The sequence below is a fragment of the Protomyctophum bolini genome, assembly GCF_963924005.1.
Source record: "Protomyctophum bolini genome assembly, chromosome: 14".
Taxonomy (NCBI): domain Eukaryota; kingdom Metazoa; phylum Chordata; class Actinopteri; order Myctophiformes; family Myctophidae; genus Protomyctophum; species Protomyctophum bolini.
In genome coordinates, this window is record NC_137875.1 from 7,801,669 (window position 1) to 7,827,951 (window position 26,283).

Genomic DNA, 26,283 nt, shown 5'->3' on the forward strand with positions numbered 1-26,283 from the left:
ACTCTCTCCAAAATGTTTTTGTCCTCTGTTGTTGTTCGCTCTGCCGTGTCGCTAACAGCCAGAAACGCGAGGAGTAGTTTGCATGGATCTGCAGCCCGTGCCGGTGCCGGAGGTGTGTTCGTGCACAGGGACACGCCTGACAACAACGCAGACACTCCTTTCCAATTCACAGACGAGAACAAAAGGCGCATCGAGACGATCGTCTCAAACTACCCGGCGGGACACAAGCAAGCGGCAATGCTCCCTGTGTTGGACCTGGCCCAGAGGCAGCACGGAGGATGGCTCCCCGTCGCGGCCATGAACAAGGTTGCAGAGGTTCTGGGAGTCGCCCCGATGAGAGTGTACGAGGTAGCCACGTTCTACACCATGTTCCTGCGTCGGCCGGTGGGGAAACACTTCATCCAGATCTGCACTACCACGCCGTGCATGCTCTGCGGCTCGGACGGAATCGTTGAGGCACTCCAAAACATGCTGGGCATCACGGTGGGAGAGACCACGCCGGACAAGATGTTCACGCTGATAGAGGTGGAATGCCTCGGAGCCTGTGTGAACGCCCCAATGGTTCAGATCAACGACAACTACTACGAGGATCTTACTCCCAAGGACATGGACAATATCGTTGATGAGCTCCGAGCAGGCAGGATTCCACCACCAGGCCCGAGGAGTGGCCGCTTCTCCTGTGAACCTGCAGGCGGCTTGACTAGTCTGACGGAACCTCCGACAGGACCGGGGTTTGGAGTGAGACCAGACCTGTAGTCTGACGGAACCTCCGACAGGACCGGGGTTTGGAGTGAGACCAGACCTGTAGTCTGACGGAACCTCCGACAGGACCGGGGTTTGGAGTGAGACCAGACCTGTAGTCTGACGGAACCTCCGACAGGACCGGGGTTTGGAGTGAGACCAGACCTGTAGTCTGACGGATCCCCCAATTCATTGTCTGTCCTGAATCCTGATGAAGGTCTAATCGACCGAAACGTCGACCCAATAATAGTGTCCGTATAGGTCCAAAGTTCACGTGTAGACGTTTTTGTGCATTTTGATCAAAGATCCTGGGAGGAGATACATTTTAACTGTTTTTCAAATAATTCAAAATGGCGGGTGATCTAAAGGTCAGAGGTCAAAAGTCAGAAAACGAAAGTTGTTCGACATGAGACGCATATGTGGATCGAAGTGTTATTGCAGACGGTCAAACGGTTCATGAGCTATGTATGGTCAAATTTGCATTTTAAATTGAGTGCTATAGCACCACCCTTTGGCCAATGGTCATGGGCTTCGCATAGTCACAGTTTGGCATGGCCCTCTACCAGATTCCTGCGTTTCGCGAAAACCTTCTGCACGGTTCAGTCAGAAGGAGAAGAAAAAACCCCCCACAAAAACAATAAGTGACTTTGTGACTTCTTGGTCCCTTAAATAGCTGATTGGCATCTATATTTGAAATAGGTCTTAAGAGGAAAATTAATTCATAATCTATTTAGTACGTTTCGGTCAGAGTAAGAGTAGGCCTACCTTCCTATAAATGTATTGGACAAGTACAATAAAGTGAAAGTCAAGAGCTTGCAATAAATAAATACCACCACCAAAAACACCTGACACACTTCTTGGCTGTGAAAACACTAACAGAAGACAAGTAATGCTCCATCTTTCAAGGTCAAAAAAACTTTATTAGGCCGGCCATGCTTTCACTTTATGACAACCAGCGTTTGGCAAACATTAGGTTAGGTGCTTCTGGTAAACTCACTTTAACACAAGAGAAAAGCAGGCACTACTACAGGGGGAAAAGCAACATTTGGGGGAATAACTAATATAAGGCTACATATAAAATCATGTAATCCATTGTTTACAGAACTAGTGTAGTTTTAACCATACTACAACCCATCAGACTCATATCCGCCAGCAGGCAATTTATTCGCGTCTGGCTTATTAGCCAGGCTATAGTGGTTTGGACCAATGGGAATTAATCCTCGATTTGTTCTATGCTGGATTCTAATTTAGACTAAAGCTTCTTACAATGTTTAAAATCAGGCAAAGTTGTGACACGCAAGTTAAAAACGCACAAATATTGTTAAATAAATAGCGAGTGAAACTCAGTGCAATTTCAGAATTAAACAAAAAACACATTTGGCAAATTATATTTCTAAGTGGCACAGGGACTGGCATGGACATCAGCAGCCCTATTGTTGTCAATTAAAAATCCTTCATACACTAACATCAATGGATAGGCTAAATCTATTCTGCCAAAGTGCAGTAACTATGCAAATAATTTAACTGATGGGGTTTGAAATTGTTTCCATTGGTCAGCCAAATGTGTTATCCGGCATATAATAGAAATAGAAATTAGTGTGGTTAGTGTAGGCAACATATTATTCTACTGTTCTGAGAACTTTTGTCACCTAAAGCAAAGTGTTTTTTGTTCATTGGATATGTCTTGTAATCTTTTCCGTAGTCGATTTTATGTCCCTTTCCTGAGGCTAATTTGACCGTACGCAAATAAGTCTGTGTGTCCAAGTCTGTGTGGTTACTGTACTTTGGCCTTGTATCGGGCAGCATTGTCCTACATCGTAACTGATGAAGCTAAATAACAGGTAAAAATGATCAAATCATCAAGGCCTGCTAGATGTAGAGGGAAAGGGACAAAATGTACAGCATTAATCTCATCTATGGATGGGAAAATAGATTTAAAATAGTTTGACACCTACTGTACATAAACGCGATTTTGAATAAAGAGAGAAAGATATTTAAGTATTTGCAGAGTGCACATAGGGTTAATTGAAAAAATTCCTTCCTTTAGTCATTAGTCCTATGTCACATATACACATTTCCCCATGTACTTAGTCCCTTGTTGCTGCTGACCGCTACTGGTTGGTTCGTTCGGGAGGCAAAAACGCGTCTCGTCCGATAAATGGGACGTCACCAGTCCACTTCTTTTCCCCTGACAGTGAAGCGTTTCACCAATCACCGGAAGGACGTAATGCATACATCTTTTCCATAGAGATGTCCGAAAATATTTATAATAATCATTTTAAGCCTGGAACCAAGCCAAGGGGCGACGGTGGCCGGATGGTAACCGCAAGGTTGCTAGTAGTGTCCTTGAGAAAGACGCTGAACCCCTAATTGCTCCCGATGTGCTGGTTGGTGCCTTGCATGGTTTCCTCCGCCATCAGTGTATGAATCTGTGTGTAATTGGGTGAATGTAATGCACAATCTATGAAAAGTGCCTTGGATAAAGGCACTATATAAATGCACCATTTAATCCAGGCTCCTGGTGAAACATAAGCATAACACAGCAAATCAAAGGGTATTACATATAGCCCAGTATATACTGTATGTATTTAATTTATACATTTTTTCATTCATTCATTCACATAATCAAATGTTTTGTCATGATTCACCAGGAGCCTGGATGGCTTGGTATCAGGCAAGAAATAATTAACATAAATATTTTCGGAAATCTCTATGGGAAAAATGAGAAACGGGCGAAGATTTGTGGAACCACAAAATGGCCACCATTGCTATGCTCTATTGCGCTCTCCGTTTAACAGCCACCACGGCCAACCTGTATTGTAGGAATCGCTAATGCAGTGACAAGACAACATCCTCGACGCCTGGCTCTCCGTATTCCGTGAATACAACCCTTACGTATGTTGAACCTCACACCATCATTTCTTAACCCCACTCTTCTACCCGTGCAGAATAGTTTGGACGAAAACGCTGTACTAATATTGTAGCTAGCCGTTTGGTTTGTCTATGTTCTTCTATTTCAGTCTACTCCTTCTAGTGCAACTAGAACGCTGTTATACAATGCAGGTGTTTGCATCCATAACAGTTCATAAACATTCAGTTATCCTTCCTTCTTAAATATGCATGTAAACGTCACTACCTGAATTACTCTATGTCTATGGATCAGGTACTGTAAATGTATAACACAAGACGTCAGGTATGAACGCGTTGTTGACAGAATAGGAGCATATCACGTCGTGACTAAGTAATCCTATATTTGTTTTACTCAGTGTACAAATGGACCTGTAAGCCACAAGGGTCCATTTGGTGCCATTTGTACACTCTCAGACAGTGCATGTAAACACATGGGAGTGATTTGTTGATTCACAAGAGGTTTATCTTTGGGTAGGCACATGAAAGAGGGGAATGGGTCAAAAACAGTTAAGGTCAGTAAGGGACCGTGTCCACCAAGATGTGTTTTTAAAACGGGAGTGTGGCATTTTCTGATTGTTGAGTTATCATATTTTCAAGTCGCCGTTTGGAAGTGTTTTTCACCGTTTCTTTTAGACGAGCACCTTTGTGTTTTTAGGCTGGGAAGAAACAGTTTTCTTGTACACACGAGCTAAATCCAAAACATTACGCATTTGGTCTCAAAACCCCCTTGTGAACCAAACACTCCAAAACACTAAATCATTAGCAGAAATAACCTGGGAAAGACCTACGGTTTTTCCACTAAAAAGTCATACTAATTAAATACTTAAACAAACTTAAAACAATTTAACTTAACTTACCTACAATAACATAACAGCAAATCAATTTAACTTAACATACCTACAATAACATAGCAGCCAACTAGTCTATTCAGAGACACAGGGGGAGTCTCCTGTTCTTAAACTACAATCATTCAGTCACCTTTTCTAACCAATTAATGAATCAAAGTGTACAGATGGAACCAAATGGAACCGTCCCCGGACCTCACTTTGAGAAACCAATGTCAATCTATTCTGCCTGTGAAAGAGGTGGCTGCAGTTCACCCTCCTGGCCTGAAGAGGCACTCTGAGCTGGCTCCAACACCTCTTCTTCTTCCTCGCGCTCTGCAACCAGCTCTTCTTCTACTTCTTTGTCCTCTGTCGCTCCCTGCATGTCATCCGATTGGCTCTCATTGTCCACTTCCTGTGTAGGTCCTGCCTCTTCCTCCTCCGCCTCTCTCTCATCTACAGGAGTGAAACCGGGAAACAACAAAACGTGGAGGGAGGGAAATATATCAAATTAAATCAAATACTAATTATTATTATTTTATATACTGTGTACAAATAATAATAATAATTATTATTATTTATATATAATACATTTGTATTAATAAAAAATAAGTTGTAGATTGCAGTATTACTTTTAATTAGGCCTATCTTCCTAGATACAGGCAGATTTCAAAGTGTTAAATTGAATAGAGAGAAGCAATTAAGCTGTGAATTGTTGTTAGTACTGTATGCATTTCAATGAGGGATGCACGATATTTACATTTCGGCCAGCATTCAATAACCAATTAACTGCATGGTCGAGCATCCCTACAAATGATGGTAGATCAGACTTACCAGCCACACCACCATCATTCCAACATTTAAAGGGGCAATCAATCAGAATCAGCAAGATGCAGAGTTATTACGCTATAACCCATTACCGTAAATATGAATTAATTATAAAAAATAAACTGAATTGATCGTCCCGAGCAGGGAAATTGCTGTTCTTCATGCGCCCATCAGATGTCTTGCTCAGATTAGCTCTCAGTGGGGAGCTATCAGGGGTTATGATCTTAGAGTATATATGAATAGAGACGGCACCCAGAGGAAACCCTGAGGCGAAATGGACATAGTGGCCGCGGCGTGGGCCCAAACACATGAATGTGCTGGTCCGTTGACTATCATTGTGCACGTTCATGACGGACGCACGCTCGTGCACATTCGTGCACATTCAACGGCAGCGCGTTCATGTGTTTGGGCCCAATCACTATTGCAATCCATCCCAGAATGCACTCTGTTCCTACCCGGAAGGAGGAGTGAAATCGCCTCATGCGCTTTTGAGCAACTTAATGCAAGTGGATGGAAGGAGAACTCGGATGCCATCTCTATTCATATATACTCTAAGGTTATGATCAGTGGTTCTCAGATCAGATCTCAGTGGGGAGCCATTAGGGGTTATGATCAGTGGTTCTCAGATCAGATCTCAGTGGGGAGCCGTTAGGGGTTATGATCAGTGGTTCTCAGATCAGCTCTCAGTGGGGAGCCGTTAGGGGTTATGATCAGTGGTTCTCAGATCAGATCTCAGTGGGGAGCCATTAGGGGTTATGATCAGTGGTTCTCAGATCAGATCTCAGTGGGGAGCCATTAGGGGTTATGATCAGTGGTTCTCAGATCAGATCTCAGTGGGGAGCCGTTAGGGGTTATGATCAGTGGTTCTCAGATCAGCTCTCAGTGGGGAGCCGTTAGGGGTTATGATCAGTGGTTCTCAAACCTTTTCCATGTCAAGGAGCCACAAATGAATGTTTGCGGACCCCCATTCTGAAAAATATTTAGTGCCAGGGGACCCTTGTACAAGAATTTGGAAAAATAGCAGATCTACAACCTCACAACATGTGAGCCTGTAGATCGTCTATTTTCAAAGCCAATGTAAATATGGTTAATGTGGTCAAACTGATGCTATATTAATTCATTTTGCTTGGGGGGGAGGGGGGGCTGGAACCCCCCCCCTTAAGGACCCCTGGGCCTGGGGGTCTCTGGACCCCACTTTGAGAACCCCTGTTCTAGAATCTCTAGATCATAGATTGAATCAAATCATCAATCCAGAATGATTAAAGTGAATTAAGACAATGCAAACGGGGGAGGGAGGGATGGGGGGGGGGGGGGGGGTATTGGGGGGGACCTGGGTTGTGTTGAAGTTGGTTCTGGGGGCGGGTCTGCTGCTGGATCTGGGTACTGGTGAAACTGTGGACTGAACTCCATGGAGTAGGAGCCTTGGCTATAGAGAGAGAACCAGCAGTCCCGTTAACAACCATCTGTGACGCAACCTCCAGAGATGGCAGCGTGAAGTCCGTTGCGTGTCAAGTGTGAAAGGCACTGCTGCCTCTCCATCTCGTCTTAAGCTCAATTTACACTCCGTCGCGCGACGGTGTCGACGACAACAGATCTTCAAGCGACATGGTGATGGATTATAATGATGTTATGAATCTGATTACATGAAGTCCTAACTTGTCTATACTTGCATGGAATGGCATGGTGCGTGTGCGCGTGAATGTGTGTGTGTGTTGGAAAAAGTACTTGCATTCTTTAATTAAGTAAAAGTATATACTGTATAATACCGCAACGCAGAAATACTACTACAAGTCGTGAATTAAAAATGTACTTGAGTAAAAGTGCAAAAGTATTGGCCTTTTGGCATCAAAATGTACCAAAACTATTAAACTAACAGTACTCATTATACAGAAGTGTGTGTGTGTGTGTGTGTGTGTGTGTGCGTGTGTACCTCCAGACGGGGGCGCACTCTCCTCAGTGTCAGCCCCGGAAGGAGGGGCGTGTCTTGGTGACGGTGACTCCGCCCTCAGCCTCCTCTCAAAGCTGAACTCAGGAAGTACGGGGGCGTGGGGGCGCGTCTTCCTCGCTGGGTTCAGGAGGTAACAGTACGCACACCGGAACGCTGCCACACAGTGAGAGAACGACAAGTTATGACGTTTAAGTTGTGACAGTGCAAAGAACCACTTCAGGAGTCCTCGACGCTTTTCAGACCACGGACAACTTCGCTGAGAGAGAGAGAGATGAAGCAGGGACGTACACACACACGCTCACACAACCATTCCATCGCCACGTCACGAACGAACACACACACGCACATTTAGCCTCTTTAGGCTTTTTCGTTATACTGCATCTTACCTTTTCAAGACATGTCGCGTTTAGAGTTCTATTTTTACCTTACTTGTTCAAATTCCAAAACAGCAGAAATAGCAGAATGACAAACTGCGTTTCGAGCTTGTTTCGGTGCGTTCATTTACAAAGAATATGGAGATAAGAGGTTTCTGCCCGACAGCAATAGCTAAGATTTGTAAGAAGGCATTTTTATATAATCGGCCTCAGGTCTTAACGTGTCTTTTAAAAAGAGGGAGAAAATAATGAACATATCAAAGACTGCAGCTCTACAACATCGCGACACATTGTGAGCTTGTAAAACTATCATTGTGTGTGTGTGTGTGTGGACGGTGTCAGAGTGTGAGTTTCTCACCTAGATATTCAAACTCCTCTTTCAGAGCCATTCCATTGTGAGAGAAACACTGCTGGCATATCAGAGCATATCTGAGGAGGAGAGGAGAGGAATAAATAATACTACAGCTACAGTCAAAGGTTGTGCTAAAAGGATATATCTACCTCTGGTCCAGCACCAGCAAGGAACTGAATGTGCACAACCCACCTGTTTTTAAACATGCTAAAAGGATGACACAAAAAGACCCATGGAGTCCCGTTTCCATATACTTTGGGATGACGTCATGAGGTACACTGTTTTCGTGTAGCTCCGAACAGTGTAACCAAATCTAGACTCTACTCTAGAGTTTGAGGTCCAGCCTGAACAAAAGATACTATGAATCCATTGATTGATTGTTATATGGATGGATATAGTGTACCTGTTCTGCGGTCCATCTCCAACCAGATATTCTATAACTCTGTCCACAGCTCCCCTGTCCCGAGGGAGGATGGGTCTGGATAGAGGAGGACCTGGGGGGTGCAGACCTGGAAGCACGGACGCACACACGTGGATATAAGGAGTTAGCGTCTGCGATATTGCATGGTAAGATACTGTTGAGGCCAAATATTATGATTTCAGTTTCATTTTCATTGAGAGTCAGAAAATGTATGTCCACCATCCAGGTTTTGACATCCTGTAGGCAGACATATAGTTAGTTTTGATTCTGGAGAGCTGGTCTTGGTCACACAGCAAAGCTAGTGACAGTAGATGTGCTCGCATCGAAACACAACACCAAAGTTATTATACTAATATTAGTTAACAGTATTATGAAGTTATTATTCAATTTGTTAACAGTATTATCATGAAGTTATCATTAGAGATGCATGACGATATTTACATTTTTTCCCTTTCGGTCAATATCCGATAATATGCAGATTCACATTGGCCGATACCGCTATATTACATTATTAAATAATATATTTATATTGATTATAAATAATTTATATAATTATATATATTATACCCATTGCATTTAAAAAAAACATTAGCGGTCACATACAGTAATTATTGCATCAATTTCAGTGAAATATCAGAATTATTATCGGTTTGATAGCCATTTTTAATGACATATCGGCCAATATTGATATGCTACCGATAATATCGTGCATCACTAGTTATTATACTAACAGTTATATGAAGTATACCATTTGTTAGCAGTATTATGTCAGGGACACATGCAATAAACCAACATTAAAGTCCATATACATGGTGCTCTAAAAACATATTCCTGTGAAGGAATATATCCTAAAGGAGAGGTGAATAAAGTCGAGATATGGAAGGACGCCAACAGACATACAAAGTAAATCTCACTTACATAAAAAGGCGACATAAAACAGAATGTAGGAGCACACACACACACGTAAAGCCAGCACCTGCGTACGTACCTACACCTGGTATAGGAGAGCAGGGAGTTCTGTGCACTGGCCCCTGGGCCCCCTGGGGGCTGAAGGAAGACATAGCAGTACGCTCTGGGGGTCCCCCTGGAGCAGAGAGAGGAATACCTGCAGACGTAAGAAAACATGTGACATCACACTGACATCATCCTGAGAACCCCCGTCCCCCTCCCCAGCTGAAAACTTTTGTCTGTGTGTGTGTGTGTGTGTGTGTGTGTGTGTGTGTGTGTGTGTGTCTGTGTGTGTCTCTCTCTCTTACCAGTAGGCGTGGCTCCTGGTGCCATCGGGGGTCTTCCTCCTGGCTGAGGGGTCATCGCCATACCAATGGGGCCCATGGGTGTAGGTCTCATTGGCCCCCCTCTGTGGCGAAGCTCTGACAAGACCAGAGAGAGAGGACATTTATTACTGTGTCGTGCTGTGGAATTGTTTACAGTAGTGGAGAACTATGTTGCACACATGGCACGTCATGCACGCGGGTAAATAACCATTCACCGTAGACCTGTGTCAAGTCTACTCCAGCGGTTAAGCGCTAATGACGTAGATCTACGTCAAATGGTCTTTTATAGTGGTTTATGATAGCTCGCGATCATAATGCTACATACATTAGTATCGGGTTGCTAGGAAATGAACTAAACAGACAATGAACCGGAAATAAGATCCACTCGTTGTCTACATCTTTTCAAATGCCTTTATCTCGGATTCCTTTCCCAGATTGCGCCCCCGGTCAAAACAAACTTTATTCAACGATCACGGTTACACAACGTCGTCTCCAGGTGAAATAAATTAAAAGCCTAGTGTATGTCACCACACACATCGTAATTAATACATCCGGTTCCGGTTTGCGGAACCTTAAAAATAAGGGTTTCACCATAAGAATTATGGCATTAATAGCTGGCAGTGTTGTTAATATGTATACCCATGTATAAACCCACAATAAACTGTATATCAAATCGTATTCTATTCGCTTACATATTGGGGAAACTTTAGTGATTTACCTTGCAAACCAAACATCACCTCTGTAATTTAATTAGTTCGTGAATCCATCAGCCACTGGTACACAACTCTTTAGATTGCTTCCAACAGAACATCTGCCACCTACAGTAAGCTACTTAGCAGGTCGACACAATGGATCGTCACCATCGATATGCATCCAACCTGGTCGGTCATTTTTGTTAATTCAAGCTGTGACACTCGGCAGGTTCTTGTTAGCGAGGTGTGAAAACTGTGAATGTGGCTTGCGTGCATATTCAAAGGTAGGTCGTGAAACTTGTAGATCTGCTATTTTAATTTTTTGGGGGAAGTTCTTGAAAGTTTGTCTACATTGTGTCAATGGCCCCTTTGGCCTGCATGAGCCTTTAATGTCTTTATAATAATTATTATTGAATTATATTGCTAGTATACCTTGTCCTGGACGAGGGGTCATCTGAGGACGCTGCGGTGTGGCCTCCAGCTCCTAAACAAATATAAATAATACACTAATAACTACATTATGACACCACAATATTTATATACAATGTTTTCTTGTACACTAAAATGTTATGGGCAATGATTACATAAAAAGCCAATTAAGGTGTTTGTACACTGGTCCGAAATTCTCTCCGAATAGTGAATTTCGGAGGACTTATAAAAACAAATAATCAACCTCACTTTATGTCAATCACCTTTGCATACGGCCTCTGAATATTGCGTCCATATAACCTTTTTTTTGGACCGGGGTAGATTTTCTCCGCAGCTGTCCATTGGGTTCTAGTAGTGTGTTGTTGACAGGCTGATAGCTAGTGATAGCCGACTACTTTCGGATCCGCAAAATGCAGCTAAAGAACGAACCAGTGTGCAACCACATTGCCGAGGCGAAATGCATATTCAAAAACTTAAATAACAAATAGTATAAAAATGTATAATGTGTTTAATAGCATTATTTGAATTTAGCCAATCTACAAGCTATCATTATGAGATTGTGCAACCTATATATCTTTCGTTATTTGATGTACAATGAAATACAGTATATACTATATAGGGCTTATACATATATCATGGAAATGTGTACCTATGTTATTTTAATGCAGTCAAGTGTGGGCAAGTGTTTGTGATCAGATTAATGCTTAGTTAAGGCACCGGGTTGAGTTAAACCTGGCTGTTAGCCTGGTCTGCCAGGCTAACAGCCAGGCATTAGTTTGACAACACTTCACATATGTTGGTAAGACTCTAACCAAGATATGCACCCCGTTTTGGGTGAACTACCGGTACTCTTTTTAGGACTACACAGTCGAGACTCACAGCTTTCTTCTTGGCTTCAGGGTCGAAGCGCTCCAGGATGATCTTGGCATTCTTGTACGTCTCCGTCTCCATCACTTCCTCCAGCTGGAAACACACGCCACACAACTTTAGTTCCACACTGAAGACCGAGACAGGATCCTTTGATCTAATACGACTGACAGCTCCAGTTACAAATAATGCACATATCAGGAAAGTCTTTTGACAAGAATACAGTACTGCACTGCAAAAACGGACAGGTTCTCTTCTTCCATTGATAGGCCTAAATGTGGTGTTTAACTCAGTTAATCTTTTTTGAAAAGACTAAAACAATTACAATTACCGGTAGCAATTAGTAGATTCTTCTTTTGTTTTCTGAAAAACCTATGTTTCTATGTCAGTCGTTCTCAAACATTTTCTTGTGAAGGACATACAGACATAGATGACCCCTGCGATACACATTTCACATTTCATGTGGCACTTACTATCTTTCTTCTTGTGATTTTCAGGTCTTCCAGCTTATCATCTGAAACACAATGTCAACACATGACTATGTAGAATCTATTAAAAATATATATCACTGAGAAATAGCAGTTAAATATGAAACTTACTGTTTCTCTCTGTGCGTTTTGAGAAGAGGAAGATTAACAATTTCCTCATGAACCACACCCTGATGGAGGGAGCGAGAGAGAGAGAGAGAGAGAGAGACAGACAGACAGACCGAGAAGGGGGGGGGGGGGAGAGAGAGAGAGAGAGAGAGAGAGAGAGAGAGAGAGAGAGAGAGAGAGAGAGAGAGAGGGGGGGAGAGAGAGGTATTAGTTGTATTATTAACTACTCTCTGCTAACAGCAGAATTAGGGGGGAAAGTTCCTGTTCCTTCTACTGAGAGTTAAATGAACTACTGAGGTTACTGAGAGTGTACAGTACGTGTACGGGAGAGGAGAGGAGAGTATTGTATTGAGAGTATGTATTGTGACGAGCAGCTGTTGTAAATCACAGATGAAGAGACTCTCCGCTTTGAGTTTTTATTACATAGTGACTTTATGACTCTCAGTCACTCACTCTGTCCCAGTCAGAGGCAGAAAATGGACGGCATTTGCATGAAGCCAACTCATCATTACAGACTGTTGCAGCAACATTGCCTCCCAAGGAAAACTCCACCACACTATCAACACCACCATGTTTGTTTACCATGTGCTGTGTGCGCTGCAGGCATGGGCATTTCACGCCACAGGGAAGCACTTGATTTGTTTAAAAACTCTCCTTTTCCCCATCCCCAAGACAAATACATTTTTATTTAAGACTTTTTAAGGGCGCTCTCTATGATTCACAATTCAAGTCCCTGTGAGACCAGGAACAAGGAAGTCACGTGATCGCTAAAACTCGCCTCCCGTCCACTTCTATGTGGCAGAATCTTCTAGAATGCTCACATCTCTCTTCCTGTATCGTTCTACTCCTGACGCGACCACCATTCCATGATCATGATGTTCAATGGGCTCTCACACATGTTTTACTTTTGAGGCTAGACATGGGCTGCACTCACACTAGTAGGGGAAACAGAATGAGGCTAAACAGGGGGTGCACTCACAGTCTCACACTAGTAGAGGAAACAGAATGAGGCTAGACAGGGGGTGCACTCACAGTATGGGGAAACAGAAGAACGGCAGGGCCATGAACAGACGTTGGCTCCATTGTTCGGGCATGTAGAGACAGTAGACGGCCAGACACGTCAGCAGGTACAATGCTGACGAGTAGAGGAGCAAGCGACCCACCCACAGCTGTGGAGAGGAACGCGCGCACACACACACACACACACACACACACACACACACACACACACACACACACACACACACACACACACACACACACACACACACACACACACACACACACACACACACACACACACACACACACACACACACACACAAAATTAGCAGCAGTAGATTAATGGATACAGTGGTTGACTCGTACAGTAAATAACCAAACAAGTCCTTAAGTGTAGTCACACTTTACTTAAATGTAGCGTCTATAATGCATTCTCTCATCTCACAAGGCTTCGGCATAGTTGTTATAAATGTTTACAATTATGCATAACAACTTATAGCAAAGGCACTTTTTATAGTGTTCTGTTCTACTGAGCTTATAATGCATTTTAACCAACACTAATAATAATTTATCATCATTTATAATGAGTATTGTGAAGCCTTATGGACCCGACATTTAAGTAAAGTGTTATTGAATAATAATATTGTAAACCTCACCTTTAACAGACGTTGATTCTTGGCTCTAAACTCCTCCAGTGATTTGATATCCTAAAGACAAGACATGGATAAAATACTATGTTGAACCGCAACAGTCTGAAAGAAATGCAAGGCCCAGAGCATTTCAAATAATGCCAACAGATTTATAGGAACCTAGGTTGGAAATAAATGATTCCATCAGCATCTTGGATTGACAAGAACAGTTAAAGTGGGAGTGTCATGCCCCTTGGGAGATAAGAACGGCTATCTTTCATGCTAATCATGATGATGACGTCAGGTAGGCAATGAGCTTTCCCCATTGTCTTCTATGCAGGCTTGGTGGCAGTAGTAGCATAGCAACCTATGCTACTCTTTTGGTGTCACATTTAGCTACATACTGGGTGAAAGACTCACAGGTTGAGTAGCAGCACTGCACCGGGCTAAAATGCATATCCGTCTTCAAATATCTTATGTACCACAACATTGTTCAAGTGAACTGTGTGTTTATGCTTATTCATTGTAATAATCAATATCGCTATGATGATTTATCGCCGCGCCGCTCCGCATGACAGCATGTAGTCTAGCCCGTCTCAGATGCCCCCTCTCACCGCCAGGGGTAGGGGTGCGTGTGTGTGTACGTACGTGTGTGTGTGTGTGTGTGTGTGTGTGTGTGTGTGTGTGTGTGTGTGTGTGTGTGTGTGTGTGTGTGCTTGCGTACCTTGTCTATGTCCTCCAGCTGCTCCACTGTGGTTGGCTTTGTCTGCATGGAAAGAAGAAAAATGAAAGAAGAACATTTTGTCCTAGACCTGCTGTCACAATTATTCCAGAGGTCTTCAAGAGGGGTTCCGGGACCCCTAGGGCAGGGAGTCCCAACATGTGTGCCACGGCACTTTTGTGCCGTTTGAAATGGCCAGGTGTGCCGTTTGATTTGAACAAGCCTCAAAAACCCAGACGTTTTTAATTCCAGGATTAAGAATTAGGCCTGTAATAATGTTATTACAGGCCTAATTCTAGACTACAGCCGGGTCCAGTAAAGACCCGCCCACCGCCTGCCTCTGATTGGCCCCCCTTCCTACTACTAATAAGAAGTATTAGGCACCCACAGTAGAGCTGGGATACCTGACCAAAACCAGACGGGTCGGGCTCATTACCATAATTGGTGGTCAGGCTTTGGTTCGGGCCGGCATGCTGTTGATATATAGAAAATAAAGTGTAAATATGAATTAAAAACGATTCGACTAGTCTGTCTCTCTGTGTGTTTCCTGGTTAACCAGGACGCATGGTGCCTATATATTAAGGTGGTGCACTGACTGCAAGCAGCAGCACCGCTTGGGTGCACTGGGCCAGGAGCTACAGAATGAGCGTAGGGACTGAGGTTACATAGGGGGCGCAGCTGGAAGAACCACTGAAGAGAGGAGGACGGCGTTAGCTTAGGTTGAACTCACCCACGGTGGATGTGATCCTCCTCCTCCATGACAACATGTAAACCGCCATGGTTGGATTCATATAAATAGTTTGATTTATTAGCTGTTAAACAGTGAAGAGTTGAGTATGAGTAAATAACTCGATCCTGCCCATGGACCATGGGCAAATTAGGCTACCAATAATCGCCTGCTGCTGGCGCGGATTGTTTGATTGAATAGCACCGATCCCAGCTCTAACCCACAGGGCGAGTGTAGTGTACCCCCTCCCCTGTCTATCCCCATACTAGTGTGAGTGCACCCCATGTCTAGCCTCTTTTGGGAATGCCTTTCTAAGTATATCAAATAGCATCCTTTTTTATCACAAACTGAACGATTCTTTTATATTTTCGAGCTATGCTGCTGGACTAAAAGTAACCGCTGTGGATTCGAATCCTCAACCTCCGTGGAGGTGGACAGGGACTTTAACACTGCGCCACCCAATAAAGATAATTCAGATTTGCGCACGTGTGCGACTGCACACACACACACACACACACACACACACACACACACACACACACACACACACACACACACACACACACACACACACACACACACACACACACACACACACACACACACACACACACTTACCCTCCATCTTGAGATGACAGCCCCCATCTCTGTCTGGTTTACTATACAAGATACAAAAATGGGACATTAAATACACACATTAACCCATTCTCGATTCGAAAAACGTCTTCTAAATTAAAAACAGAACTTGCAGTAGGGGAGCCTATCACTTTCCGTGATTTTGGAATGTAACATTGTGGAGACAGTTATATCTTGATTCTTGGAGTTACCAGAATGCCAAAAAAACACGTCTCCAATTTTTTATGTCAGGTTTAGCATGTTTAATTAGCCAAAAACAGGAGATGGCAATAACTTTGCTTCTAGATAATTTATAAAGGTGATCTAAGAGTCTAAGTCCATGTTTGTGATGTCCAGAAATCCATCTGTTATCATCTTGAAGTCATACAACCTTTCCTAATTAGCAGAATTAGCATAAACTATGCAAAAACTAGGTGAAAATCAGCAAATTGCAGCATGTTTTTACTTTTAGTGAACTTTGAAAGCTTCTCACAGACTAAGTGTATATTGTTTACAACTTCAGGAATAATTATCACCCTATGAATAAATCATGCAACCTTTTGGCTATGTAATAATTATGTAATAATCACACCAAAACCAGAAATAGCTATATTTCTTTGCTTTAAGTTAATTAATAAATGTCATCTTACAGACAGTGTAATTCTGTCTAGAAAATATTCTCTTTCCATAACTAGGATATGCAACCTTTCCTTATTTCCTTTATTAGCATATATATATATATATATATATATATATATATATATATATATAAATGTCATATAAAATAAATAAATAAAGAACAATATGAGAAATGGTCACAGAATTATCACATTGTTTATTCTAATATACACAAGCTATACTTCTGTCCCTCAAGTGAACAGTTTGGATCTGGTCACCCCAAGTAGTAGTAGCACTAGTACTAGCTACTACAGTACTTGGTGGTAGTATAGTAGTAGTACAAACAATATTCTGTTATGATTTATGTGTGCAATTCCCTTGATTACATTTTGTACCCAAATATAAAAAATATTAAAATAAAAAATCAATCAACTGCGTGTACACGTGTAATAGAATTCATGTATTCATAATGTCTCCATATTATGGTTCCATATTTGTACACTGTCAGAGTTACACACCCATGTAGAGTTCATTGTTTCCATTATTGTTAGACCTGTAAAAGGGTCCATTTGGTTCCTGATCCTGGCTGACTATCAATAATTTGACCCCTTACCCCTGAATTGCATTAAAGGTTATCACCAACCACTACCAACATGGAAGTTAGCACCAATGAGCGGCGCTAAAGCTAAAATGAAAAGCAGGAGCGTGAACGCTTCATTAATACAAATTATTACAAATGATACTTGCCTTGTTTTCAGTGTGAGAGTTGTAGATGCACCGGGACTCGAACAAATAAGTGCGAGCCTGTTCGGCCGCAGCAGCACTGCTTCAAGTGTCCAACTGTCATCCACACACAGCTGTTTTGTTTTGTTTGGCTCTGTCTGTTCTGTCAGTGTTCTTCTGTGAACCCGCGGCGCGACCCGATGACGTCATCTCTGCCATAGTTTTTACCCAGGATTCTTTTCGTTGTAGTTCTCTACAATAACTCTATGCACTATTAAACAGCGTGATTCTCATTCAAACCTTTTTTACAATTACAATTACAATTTACAATTTAGGCATTTAGCAGACGCTCTTAATCCAGAGCGATTTACATTAAGCAAGAACAAAAAAGCATGGGAATACATCACATAAAAACATTTATCATGAAACATGCGTAAGGTAAGAAAGTAACAGTGGAATATCTATATAATGAAACTATACATATAAACTATACATCTATACTACTATGCTATACATATGTACTATGACGTGCTATGACTACATACAATGCACTTATGCTGTCTACATAACATGCTATAAGAAGTCTACAGAAATGCTATCTAAGGGGGTGCTATGGGCCATGATGGAGTCTGAAAAGGTGGGTTTTCAGACTACGGCGGAAGATTGGGAGTGATGCTGCAGTTCTGACTGCAATGGGAAGTGCATTCCACAGTTTATTTCAAGCAGTGGTGGAAGTATGGAAAAGTAGGCCTACCATACCACACTCAAATATTTTACTCAAGTAAACATAGCAAGTAAACATAGTAAACATACTTAAGTAAACATAGCAAATACAATACGACAATATAAAAATATTAAATATTAAAACTAAGTAAAGTAGTCTCCCTTAGACAACTATTCCACAATCTCCGAATGACGGAAGCATTTTTTAAAGTATTGGCAGCAAAATATACGTAGCCTACCAAAAGTTAAAGTAATAACCTACTAAAAAAATAGCCGATCTACAAGCTCAAAACGCGTCGCATGCATAGGTATAAAATATGTGGTTAAAATGCTCAAGTTAATGTATGTTTTATGATATAATTATATCTGCAAGGTCACTTAGCTAAAGGTTTCCTCTTTAGGGACGTTTCACTCTAAATCAGTCTAAAATCACCAAATTTGGGCCAGCTGCAGCCCAGGGCATGCTCTCTAATCTAGTGATTTATCTAGGTCGCCTGAGCCATACTCTAAGGCCTGAGCCGGCGACCATCGGGGTCGCCAATGTCCACCAAGACGGGCAGTGTCGGTGGGGCGTTAGCATGTCTATGCTCAGACATAGAATAGATACGCGTCTCCAATAGTGGCCAAATCCAATAGGGCATAGGCCTATGCCAAAATCCAATATGACTGCCACCTGATAACAGTTGACTATAACTTTTGAACCAGATGAGCTACAAATGCAAACTTGGTGTCTATTTCAGGTTGTTTGACAATTAGAAACATTTTTAAATACTTTATGATTGGGTGTGTCTGGACACCTAATTTACATAGCCTATATGTCCAAGATGGTGGCTATAATATGAAAATTAGTTATCTCTGAGACTCTGACACTATTGGCAAACGTGTATCTATTATTGTTTTTTTAGCATTAGAAACATTGGAATGTGCTTTGCTTATACTGTATGTTGTCATCTGGACCCTCATTATTGGTGCAGGCACATGAGGGTGGCCTAGTATAGTAGAGTAACATTCCTTTACATCAGATCCCAGCAGTGTCCCAAATGTATTAATTTGTTTTCATCACTTCCAAGTTCACATGTATGCTGTTTATCCTGTATCCTCTAGTCTGTGAGTTCTCGCTCCAGATTAAATTGGTATCCCGACCGGTAATGCATTTTCTGCCGTGACCCGAAAGTACACATGAACAAGAATCCATGCAGTATATTATTAGATCATTTGTAAACAAACACCATAACATTTAACTTACACAACACTGATGGCAGTGCTGTCTAATGCATGTTGACCCTATGGAGTCTTCAGAGTTACTATTGTGTGATAACTTATTTTTTCAACATTAACATGACCCGTGAAATGAATCCAACACTGATGACAGTGCTGCTTTTTTTGGAGCTTGTTTCTAAAGCGTACTGTAGTTTACAGATACCTAGAACGACCTATAGGGATACTCTGATAATAGCCCCATTTAATGGGAGGACAATGTGAAGATCGGCCCACTTGTTTCACTCGCTAAAATCCGGCCAATGCCAACCCGGCTAGCGCCGTAACCAGACCCAGGCCTTGATGAGCCAGAAGGCCACAGTAGCGGCGGACAGGACCACCGCTTGCCTGGAGCGCTCATGGCTCTCTTCCTCCAACAGCTGCAGGCGGCGCATCATCGTCTCCATCTGCTGTCTGAGTGAGGAGGCGTCCAGTTCATCCAGAACCAGAACCTCCTCCTGCTGCTGCTGGTGGGCCCTGCTTTTGTTCAGGAGCTCTAAGGCCTGCTGGTAGCCCCGGCCCGTTGTCGACCGCATGTATGTCAGAAGACCCCGTGCCGTGTACAGGTTTGTGTCTGCGTCCTCGGGACAGCAGAGCGGTGGACACACAAGGAATGGGGGAGCAGATGATGATGATGGTAGTGGTGACGACGGCAGTGAAGGTGACAAAGAGATTTCACTGGCTTCAGCTTTGTCGAGGATGACCTGGCGGCCATTTTGGTTTGCAGCCACGTTCTCACTAGTGGCACTTTGGTCTTCTCCGCGGGAGCTGGAGGGACAGTCTTGTCCCTCCTGTCTAACGTCGTGGCTGCAGTCAGACAGGGTGGTCTCCTGTCTAGCACGATGGGTGGGAGAGGGAGACGGGGTGGTCCTCTGCTGAGCCTCCAGGCACTCTAGAGGCTGCTCCCAGAGGGTCAGGACGTGAGGCAGGGGCGTCATCCTGTCCGAGTCCAGGGGTGGGGGGGAGGTGTGGATCGGCTGTAAATACTCTCCGGGGTGGTGACAGTATGGAAGGTCCCGGCCATCAGCGTCCTCTCCTGCTATGGTGATCCTCTCTGGCACGTGCATGAAGGTGGCGGGTCTGCGATGTTGGTGGTGGGACAGGGCCCACTGTGGTGATGGTAGCAGGGCCTTGGTGTTCTCTGCATCGTGCACCCTGAGGGTGTCTGGGATCCTCATGCGCTGGTTGATGTCCTCTGCAAATTCCAGACGGTAGTGAAGGACACGATTTGTCTTCGCCACGTCCTCTGCCACGGTGTCGAAGGCTGTGGTACTCATCCAGATGTGATATTATTATGTACCTTCTTCTGGTAACAAGGGCAGGGCAAAGGATTTTTTGGATGAATAAAGTAAAGGTCTATCCAAACCCAACTCCAAACAGGAGTCCTCACTTGCAAGTTGGTTTGACTAATCTGACAATCTATGAGACCATTGGTTGGTTATAGGCTCTGATGATGTCAATGATGATGTCGCCGAGAATGAGGCCAGCCTCCTCCCGCTTCAAATTAAGCCCCTTCCCTCCTTCGCTTCCAACTTGCATCGTTCTAGTGTTTAAAAAACCCATCTTTTCACCATGACCATGTAAGATGACAACAGAATTTATGTGATCATATTTTAATCATATATTCCAGAGTGCGAAAGTCCCAAAAAGCATATTGAAAAGGGGCTTGCAAGTTTGAAACTCACTTTGAACCTTTATTGTGATACGACCTTGAGACCATGAGGGTCGAAGCGGACGCATCACGATACAGTTTGGAGCATTAAGCTAAAAGTGAGTTACAGCCCTTTCTGACATGATTGCCATGTCAGAATTATTACATTTTGTATCATATCCTGGGCCAGGACCTCATTGTCAGCTCTGTAGCAGTGGCCGGCAAAATGTGTTCTTCTGAATTGGACTAGTGAAGAAACACGGGGAAGGTTGCCGTATATTAGATCAGTCGATGGCACATACACAACATGCACATGCACATACAGAACATTCCCTCAGTTCAGTGTATGTTTGTACAGGGACCTGCAGAGAGGGTTGTGTTCTTTGCACAGCATAAGCTGCATAAAGTTGTGGTTAGGTTGCAAGTATAGCACTTCTGCAATCTGTGCTAGACATGATCAGTGACCACAACCTCTCTACACCACTGCTCCAGTTCCATACTGTATATATACACCGCCAACATGCATAATCTCACCATTACAGGTTAAGTCTCCTACAGAGACTCTAACCTACTCTAACTCTAGCCATGAAAATAGACTTAGTTAAAACGCCAATATTTCTCAATATATTCTTGCTTATTCAGCTTTCACTCTGAATTGGAAGCAGCATCAGTGACAACACAAAGACGTCAGACAGGAAGTTACACAGCTTTAATGTCATGCAGTGCCATCAGTCACTTGGCTTCGAGATTGATGGAAGAGGAAGATGGTTAGTCCACTGTTATACCTCTAAAGTATTTAGACTTAGTAGCACAGCTGAGAGAGACATGGTAGAAGAGACAGTATAGGACAGCTGAGAGAGACAGCTAAGTATAGAGACAGACAGACTGGACATGATATCACTATCTGCTGTTATCTGGTTTCTGCTGAACAACAACATGGAGAAACACGTTCAGATGCTGTTGTTTATGTTTGGAATTTTTATGACCTCGGTTCACACTCAGGGATGGACCAATTTCCCTGTGGAAGAGGGACAAGACACCATACTGAACTGTTCTCTGGAACAGGATGTCATCTGGTACATGCAGCTACTGGGAGAATCCCCTGTTAGAATCCTGAGAACATTCAACAGCAAGTCAGAGGTTGCTACTTATTGCAATGAGACTTTCAAAAACATGTACTCTGTGAAGTTGGGGAACCGCCTGTTCATTGACAACGTGACCCTGGACAAGACAAGATTTTACTACTGCATCGGTGTCCGAGATAAGACCACCTTTCCGAATGAAACCTTTCATCTTGTCTCTGGTAAGCAAGACAAGCTTTCTGGCTTTTGAAAGATTTGAACTTGAAGATTTTAAACTTGACCCTTATCAATACAGTATGAAGAATCTCAGGGAACATTTATTGATTGCAAATCTTCCAAACAGTGCTCTGCAAATAAACGTGAACATGATTGTTATTTTTCAGAGATAACATTTTTAAAACGTTACACATTTTCTTTCTGTTGCAATGACGTTTTTGTTTCAGCTATCAAGCGGCCAATGCCAAACAACGAAGGCTCTCAGAAGGATTTTATGTTCTGGCCGCTTGTGTCTCTGGCCGTCGTGTCTGTGGCCCTCAACCTCATTCTGATCACTGTACTAGCAGGTCTGTATCATTTTTTACCTCATACTCATGATGATTTTGATTGAGTGATTGAAAAATGTATGCACAGAATAAAAGTCAATGCAACAGAATAGAATTCAATACAAAAACTGCTACGAAGATGAAACCAGAAAAAGACTTGTTTACATCAGGGTCCTCATTTTCAATTCATCAGAACAATTAAAGACACACAAATATACACTTCTATGAAAATGATAAAAAATTATATCTGCCTGTTTCATCAGCCCGATGTCACAACAGACCCAGTCAACCGGACAGTGACTTTTCACCTGTCACCACTTCACCTGGGACCACCACCCCTGCTGAGGTCAGTAACTTGGCTGTAAGTGAGCCCTTGGTACTGACAAATTACCTTCCTTCTGAAAAGTAACCTGCATCTGGGAAATGGATCCAATGTATGATCTTCTTTAGCATAGTAAAATTGCCACACCATAAAAACAATGTTATGGTTTCATCAACAGATTTAAAGAAGGACTGCATGGGGCAGCTAAATCGGAAGACACTGAAACAGGTATAACAGTGTATGTATTCTGACTTTGTGTTTCAGTATGAGGAAATCCCTATGCAAGTGCAAGACCAGACGTCAGCTCATGTTGCCATGAGGCGATCATCTCACTGTTCCTCTAAATCTGTTGCTGTTGCAGTCTCTGAGTCCCAGATCCCACCTGCTCCTACCTCTGGTCCAGACTGTGTTTACTACACACTCCAGCTGCCTGCCACAACACCTACAGCAGTACCATGAACCACACACACACACACACACACACACACACACACACACACACACACACAGATACGCACGCCCACGCTGAGATCCCGGTCACACAGTGCTGTGAGAGGGGTGGGGCTCTGATGTGACATCTCTGTGACAGGGCCTGACATCCCTGTCACGCCATGTCACAGCCCTGTGACACAATACTGCATGGTCATGATTGACCAAGGTGCCTCCGTTGCCTGTTAATATATACTTCTGTCCTTTTCTTGCACTATGAAACTTGGACTGCACCTACCGTCTGTTGTACATAGAATATACTGGGAAGTTTATACTAATCAGTTGCACAAAGACTGTGCTGTACTCACTGAATTTTAAAGTGTTAAATAACACATCGGGACACATTAGTCTTTGAGATTTATTTACACGTTGAGCTAGTATCCATTCTAGTTTATATACAGGAACTTGTAACGCATTATGAAAACTGTACATTGAAATTGGACAAGACATTTGTAAAAAAAAAAAAAAAAAAAAGTTTAAATGAATTTAAACAAAACATCAAATAAATGAAATTAATTTTAATAAATCACGTTTAAAGTTTGTACCTGTGAAATTGGAGGGGAAAATTGTTCAGATCGTTACAGGTGCAAATACCATTACCTTTTTATTATATATATATTTTTTAACAATTTGCGCAGGAAAATAAATGAAAATAAAAACTACTCCACTCCAATGATTCTTATACAAACTCACATGACATTACATACACTGAACAAATACATCCAGAGCCATGTTCATGTGCTCCATGATGTCTGAAACAGGACTTGTCGGCTCGATGGAGGTCTCTCACACACACACACACACACACACACACACACACACACTAAACACACAATTAGCCTGAATTTAACCACATTAAGCAGAAGTAGAATAAAGCAGTTGAATACATAAATGACCATTGGCGTCTTTGGGGCTGAACTCGACTCCTGAAAGACCTTGAGCTTCTTCTCTCCCTGGTTTCTGTTTGTGTGGCCTTTTAAAGTCTGCAGGTGCTCTTAATGAGCAGCGGCCATTTTGTGTTTTGACTCTGGGAAGTGTAGTTCTTTTGGGATGCTAAGCAAAAGCTCCACTACTGAGTTTTGACCGCACACACACACACACACACACACACACACACACGCACACACACACACACACACACACACACACACACACACACACACACACACACACACACACACACACACACACACACACACACACACACACACTTAAGGTTTTATTAGGCCCCAAGTTGATTTAAAATTACAAACACTTATAGTCATCTGGTGGCAACACAAGAAAAACTCTGAGAGGATACATTATGTAACCAAATGCACCCTTTCCATTTGGTGACATTTGCATCCTCTCAGTTATATTAACAACCAGAGGTTTAGGCTACTGACTCATTCTCTCCACTTCCAATGTCGAACTATTACAAAACTTTCAGTCCTGGCATTTCAGTCTTTTTCTTAAATCAACACCCTACTTTATCATAGTAGACTAGAGTGTCACACAAAAGCATTGAAAATAGCAGATCGGCAAGCTCAAAACGCAGCGTGAAGTGCCTAAAGTCTTCACATTGGTTCTACAAGCGGTCTCTCTCCTGGCCGAGCGGGGAGAGAATCTTGAATGAGAGGTTGGGCCAAGCAGGGAGAGAATCTTGAATGAGAGGTTGGGCCAACGGGGAGAATCTTGAATGAGAGGTTGGGCCAAGCAGGGAGAGAATCTTGAATGAGAGGTTGGGCCAAGCAGGGAGAGAATCTTGAATGAGAGGTTGGGCCAAGCAGGGAGAGAATCTTGGATGAGAGGTTTGGCCAAGCAGGGAGAGAATCTTGGATGAGAGGTTTGGCCAAGCAGGGAGAGAATCTTGGATGAGCGGTAGGTACAGTATAGGTAGATGTTTGGTGTCCCACGCGGGAGATCTGGGTTCAAATCCAGGGTGTTAAGAGTTGCTATTGTCTCTCTCCATTGGTAGGGGATGTAAAACATAGGGATTGCAGCTTTATCCAAAGTGTTCTCATGCTAACTGTGCATCACAACATTTGAAAAGGAGAATGGACATTTAAAAATAAATCTCTAGTGTGTTCAATGTTCAGTTATAGTCATGCCAGGCTGGTTGATAGAAATGGAACAAAATCCACATTATACCTAATTATTTGACGCTTCAAGGGGGTGTATACGATATATGTAAAAACTAAAGAAAACATCTCTCCAGCAGCACTGTAAGGAAACATATTTATAGGTCAGGATGCGGCATCAACTTTTAAAGTGTTCCAATTCCAATGTCACTTCTATAATTGCACTTATTTATCCTTTATCCTGTATGAGTTGCCGTGCCTGATTGGATCAAATTGGAATCCATGACCCACAAAAATGAATGTTTTGTTTAGAGTTGTAGAAATGGGGAGAATCCCTATTGAACAATATACAAATACATTGGAATATAGAGCTAGTTAACAACAACAAAATAATGGAAAATCACTCACACCCCATTTAAAATTTGCTTGGCATTTGGATGGAAACAAAATGATTCACCTTGTTTGATCATAAGTGTTTAGCAGTAGAAGTTAACAGCACCAGCTTGACTGGCGTTTCAAGTTAGTTTGACAACTTGGTCGGGGGGGTAGGACCAAGGGATTTGGGATTTGTTTATAAACATTTTGGTATTTGTTTATAAACATTTGTGATTTGTTTATAAACATTTGTGATTTATTTATAAACATTTTGGGATTTGTTTATAAACATTTGGGATTTGTTTACAAACATTTGGGATTTGTTTACAAACATTTGGGATTTGTAAGTCTCATGGGGGGGGTAGGACCACTACCAGTTGACCTGTAGTAAGTCTCATGGTCGGGGGGGTAGGACCAAGGGATTTGGGATTTGTTTATAAACATTTTGGTATTTGTTTATAAACATTTGTGATTTGTTTATAAACATTTGT

General features: G+C 42.6%; 2 protein-coding genes across 4 annotated transcripts; one reads left to right on the forward strand and one right to left on the reverse strand.

Moving 5' to 3' along the window:
• Positions 1–12: 12 nt before the first annotated feature.
• On the forward strand, positions 13–756 carry LOC308327860 (NADH dehydrogenase [ubiquinone] flavoprotein 2, mitochondrial-like; the record flags this gene model as incomplete). Its single annotated transcript, XM_080781428.1, has 1 exon — positions 13–756. One exon carries the CDS (start codon positions 13–15, stop codon positions 754–756), a length of 744 nt encoding a protein of 247 aa, XP_080637554.1.
• Positions 757–3,081: 2,325 nt separating this feature from the next.
• Positions 3,082–17,456, reverse strand: LOC308328532 (endoplasmic reticulum junction formation protein lunapark-B-like). 3 transcript variants are annotated; one of them, XM_080782416.1, is made up of 16 exons: positions 17,316–17,456; positions 15,954–15,994; positions 14,612–14,653; positions 13,915–13,965; positions 13,289–13,425; positions 12,260–12,318; positions 12,134–12,174; positions 11,673–11,756; positions 10,797–10,848; positions 9,655–9,768; positions 9,387–9,482; positions 8,381–8,486; positions 7,984–8,054; positions 7,234–7,404; positions 6,634–6,729; positions 3,082–4,931 (listed from the first exon to the last, which is right to left on the reverse strand). In XM_080782416.1, the coding sequence occupies exons 2-16, from the start codon at positions 15,978–15,980 to the stop codon at positions 4,717–4,719; spliced, it is 1,362 nt and encodes a 453-aa protein (XP_080638542.1). In that variant the 5' UTR covers positions 15,981–15,994; positions 17,316–17,456; the 3' UTR covers positions 3,082–4,716. The 3 variants fall into 3 exon arrangements, with proteins under 3 accessions (XP_080638542.1, XP_080638541.1, XP_080638543.1); XM_080782415.1 differs by having other exon boundaries at positions 9,387–9,503; XM_080782417.1 differs by lacking the exon at positions 6,634–6,729 and having other exon boundaries at positions 9,387–9,503.
• Positions 17,457–26,283: the final 8,827 nt, after the last annotated feature.

Bases quoted from the DNA above. Each gene is read 5' to 3' on its own strand.
- LOC308328532 (XM_080782415.1), bottom strand. From the start codon at position 15,980: ATGGGGGCTGTCATCTCAAGATGGAGG. The intron at 9,769-10,796 runs GTATACTAGCAA...TGGTCTTGTCAG, and splicing joins GACCCCTCGTCCAGGACAAG to AGCTTCGCCACAGAGGGGGG. The intron at 7,405-7,983 runs GTGAGAAACTCA...ACTGTGTGGCAG, and splicing joins AGAGGAGTTTGAATATCTAG to CGTTCCGGTGTGCGTACTGT.